At 51.0% G+C, this 3,354-nt stretch overlaps 1 protein-coding gene across 1 annotated transcript in view; it reads left to right on the forward strand.

The window, feature by feature from the left end:
* LOC114071778 (voltage-dependent L-type calcium channel subunit beta-4-like) overlaps positions 1–3,354 on the forward strand; it is a gene marked incomplete at its 5' end in the record, with an annotated part of 9,200 nt that overhangs the window by 577 nt on the left and 5,269 nt on the right. The window contains one exon of the mRNA XM_027909633.1: positions 2,756–2,941. Within this exon, the coding sequence (XP_027765434.1) occupies positions 2,756–2,941 (186 nt within the window). The remainder of the gene's footprint in view (positions 1–2,755; positions 2,942–3,354) is intronic.

The following is a 3,354-nucleotide window of genomic DNA, read 5'->3' on the forward strand; positions in this document are numbered from 1 at the left end:
TTTTTTTTGCTCTTTAGACAGTGAATTCTTCTTATTCAGCTTCATTTTGCTTACAGTTTAAATGAGGCAAATTGCCCAGAGAAGCTGTGGCTGCCCCTGGATCCCTGGAAGTGTCCAAGGCCAGGTTGGAGCAACCTGGGCTAGTGGAAGGTGTCCTTGCCTGTGGCAGGGGGTGGGATGAAATGGTTTTGAGGTCCCTTCCAACCCAAACCATTCCAAGATTCTGTGAAATTATCAGTGCTGTAGCTTGTTGGTGCCTTGTGGCGCTTGGCTTGTCCATCCCAGGACCCGCTGAGCTGTGCCTTCAACCCCAGTCCTGTAAGTCTATTCTGGAGCCTCAGGCAGCAAGGTGAGGCCCCACCTGGCTAAGAAAACTCTTCCCAAATGTCAGAGATGTGCAGGAAACCCTCCTTGCTCAGAGGCTCTTCCTCCCTGCCCTGCACAGGAGCCTTCTCAGCAGCCAGCTCAGCACTCTGCTCTGGGCCATGGCAACAAAGGGATTGCTGACTTGGAGCAGTGACTGCTGACTTAGAGCTCTCCAAGGGACATGACAACCCTGGTTAGGTTTAGATTCAACTTGATCCATGATTTAATTAGCCAGAGTATCCTGCTCAGAGCAATGGTGCTGCTGCCTCTCCCCTGCTTCGTGGATCTCTCAGCTCCTGCAAGAGGAGGATTTGGAGTGTTTGTTCCAAGTGAACCACCCAATCCTCCCTTTCCTCCTGTGCTGAGAGCAGCCTTGAGGAATCAGCCGGTGCTGCATGTCTAGACATTTTAAAAATAGCTGTCTCTTTGGGCATATTTGAGCCCAGGAACTGCTTTCATTATTAATTCCTTGCTAATCTCTCTCTGGTGCTGCTCGAGCCCGTGTTAAGCTCCACAGGGCTCCAGGAACATTACAGGACTCCAGGAACTCCACTGCAGGAACATTGTATGGCTCAGAGGAACATGAACTGCACTGACTGTGCATCTTCAAATTCACTGCTCATAAACAGTTCACTGGGATTGGTTTTTAAACTTCTGGCCATCCTCAGAGGGTACAAACCCCCCTGGGCTCTTGGACACAACCTCAAAAATAACTGAAATTGTACTCCAGCAGGACTGAAAGGCACTGGGGTAATTAAAATGTAATTAAGAGGTATCTACAGGTTGAAATTCCTCCCCCTCTCAGGTACACAGTGGTCCTGCAGCAAACCAAAAGAAATAGCAGAGGGCAGTGGCCTCTGATTTTCTTTTCTGTGTCAGAAATATGTCTTTTATGCACATGGTAAGAAAGCGCTGCAGAGAATGAAGTGCCCTGCAAGGAGAGCTGGGGGGGGAATTGCTTTTCTCCTTGACCCTTACGAACAGGGATCTTCTTAAAAGATCCAAATCCAGGGAAATAGAAGAACCCAGTGTGAGCAGAACTGGTAAAAACAAGAGAAAGGCTGAATGTTCTCTGTCATTATTTTCCCTGTGCAGCCCTGGGCTCGGGATCCTGCAGGGGACACCCAGGGACAGCCTGAGGGGCTCCCCACTCCCAGTGTTACCTTACAATGAAATATTAAAAAGGTGACGGTTCTACTGCAGCTGCTAAAGAGTTCTTCTCCCCTAAATCCAGCTTAATTCTTTATTTAGGAAAACACAATTATACTCCAAAAGTAACCATTTCATTTCAGTCTTTCCAAAGCAAAATACATGTGAGCAAGCCACATTCTTTTACTTCCTCATTTAACTATGTTTTAATTAATAATGTCCTCCACAAGTGATGATGGGATTGATAGACTGGAGTGTGAGGTGTAGCAGCAGGGGGGTGAATAGCAAAGAGGGTGAGAATGCTGTAGATCAACAGAGGAGCAAACCAAACAGCAATAAACTCTGAACTGGACCAAGGGGTGCAGTGCTGGGAATATCCTCATTGGAAGGAAACTCCTTGCTGGCAGAGGAGAAACATCTCTCTGCCATGCTGAGAAGAGAGAATAAATTAAAAAAAAAAATAAATAACATGGCTTTATCGTTTAAAATCTCGCTCTGCGTGCAGGGAGAGCCCTGCACAAACACGTGGAGGAGGAGCAGCCTGTGGTTGGTATCGGTTGCCCTTCACACCCACAGCACCTGCGCTTGTTGCTGCCGTTTCCTGTGCTCTTCTCACAGCGTTTTTCGAAGTCAAGATTAGAGATGAGATATGAAATTGAGCTGCTGATAATGTGGTTGTGTTTCTCTCGAGGGGCTCAGCTGGTGGTGGCTGTAGGTTTGAGAGCAGGCAGGGTGGCCAGACAGGCAGGAAGGGAGGCAGGTAAAGCCAGCACATGGACAGGGTGGCTGAAGAGTTCCCTGAGGCAGGAATGCTGCTGATGTCAGCACTGCCCGGTGTGGGAATGGTTTTAGGGGCATCATCACTGGAAATAAATAAATTCCTTAAGGAGTTTTGTGCCTTTGAGCTTGGACGGGCTCATGTGATAGATACCCAGTGACCCTCAGGGATGGGGTTTGGTGACTCTGCTCACCCTGTAAACCCACTGGTACCATTTTGTTTTGCACCCCCAGAATCATGGAATGAGCTGGGTTGGCAGGGACCTTCAAGCTCATCCAACTCCAACCCCAACACCTTCCATTAGCCCAGGCTGCTCCAACCTGGCCTTGGACTCCCCCAGGGATCCAGGGGCAGCCACAGCTTCCCTGGGCACCCTGTGCCGGGGCCTGCCCACCCTCCCCCAAAGGTCTGGCACGTCCAGAGGTGCTGGCCACGTCTCACTGTGCCGTGTGTTGTGCCCAGGACATGTTCGACGTGATCCTGGACGAGAACCAGCTGGAGGACGCGTGCGAGCACCTGGCCGAGTACCTGGAGGCGTATTGGCGAGCCACCCACACCACCAGTACCACCCCCCTGACCCCCCTGCTGGGCAGGAACCTGGGATCCACCGCCCTGTCCCCATATCCCGCCGCCATCTCGGGACTGCAGGTAGGAGAGCCCAGCCCAGCCCAGCCCAGCCCCCCCGGCCCTGCACACCAGGTGGGTTTGTTCAGTCCCCGGGGCAGCGTGTGAGGTGGTTTGTGCAGCGTGACTCGTGTGTGCTCTCCCTGGTTGGCCACTGCCAGCAGTGACGGGCAAGCTGAGGGGTGTAAGCAGGGAGGAGCCACCCACTCAGCCCGGGGCTGAAGCACTGGGACTGCTCTGCCTTTAGTGGCACTAAAAATGCCCATCAGTTCCCCTCCATCCAGCTCCGTGACCATCCCTTTTATTCTTCCCCTCGAGACCTCACAAAAAAAAACCCTCCGTGCTTGTCTCTTGTACCAGCAGAATGCCTTCCCCTTTTTTGGGTTGAGTGTGAATAAAAGACATTCTTTTTTTTTTTTCTTTCTTTTTTTTTTTTT

This window comes from Empidonax traillii, unplaced genomic scaffold (genome assembly GCF_003031625.1).
Source record: "Empidonax traillii isolate 1590-97213 ecotype Southwest subspecies unplaced genomic scaffold, ASM303162v1 scaffold2272:size32975, whole genome shotgun sequence".
Lineage (NCBI taxonomy): Eukaryota > Metazoa > Chordata > Aves > Passeriformes > Tyrannidae > Empidonax > Empidonax traillii.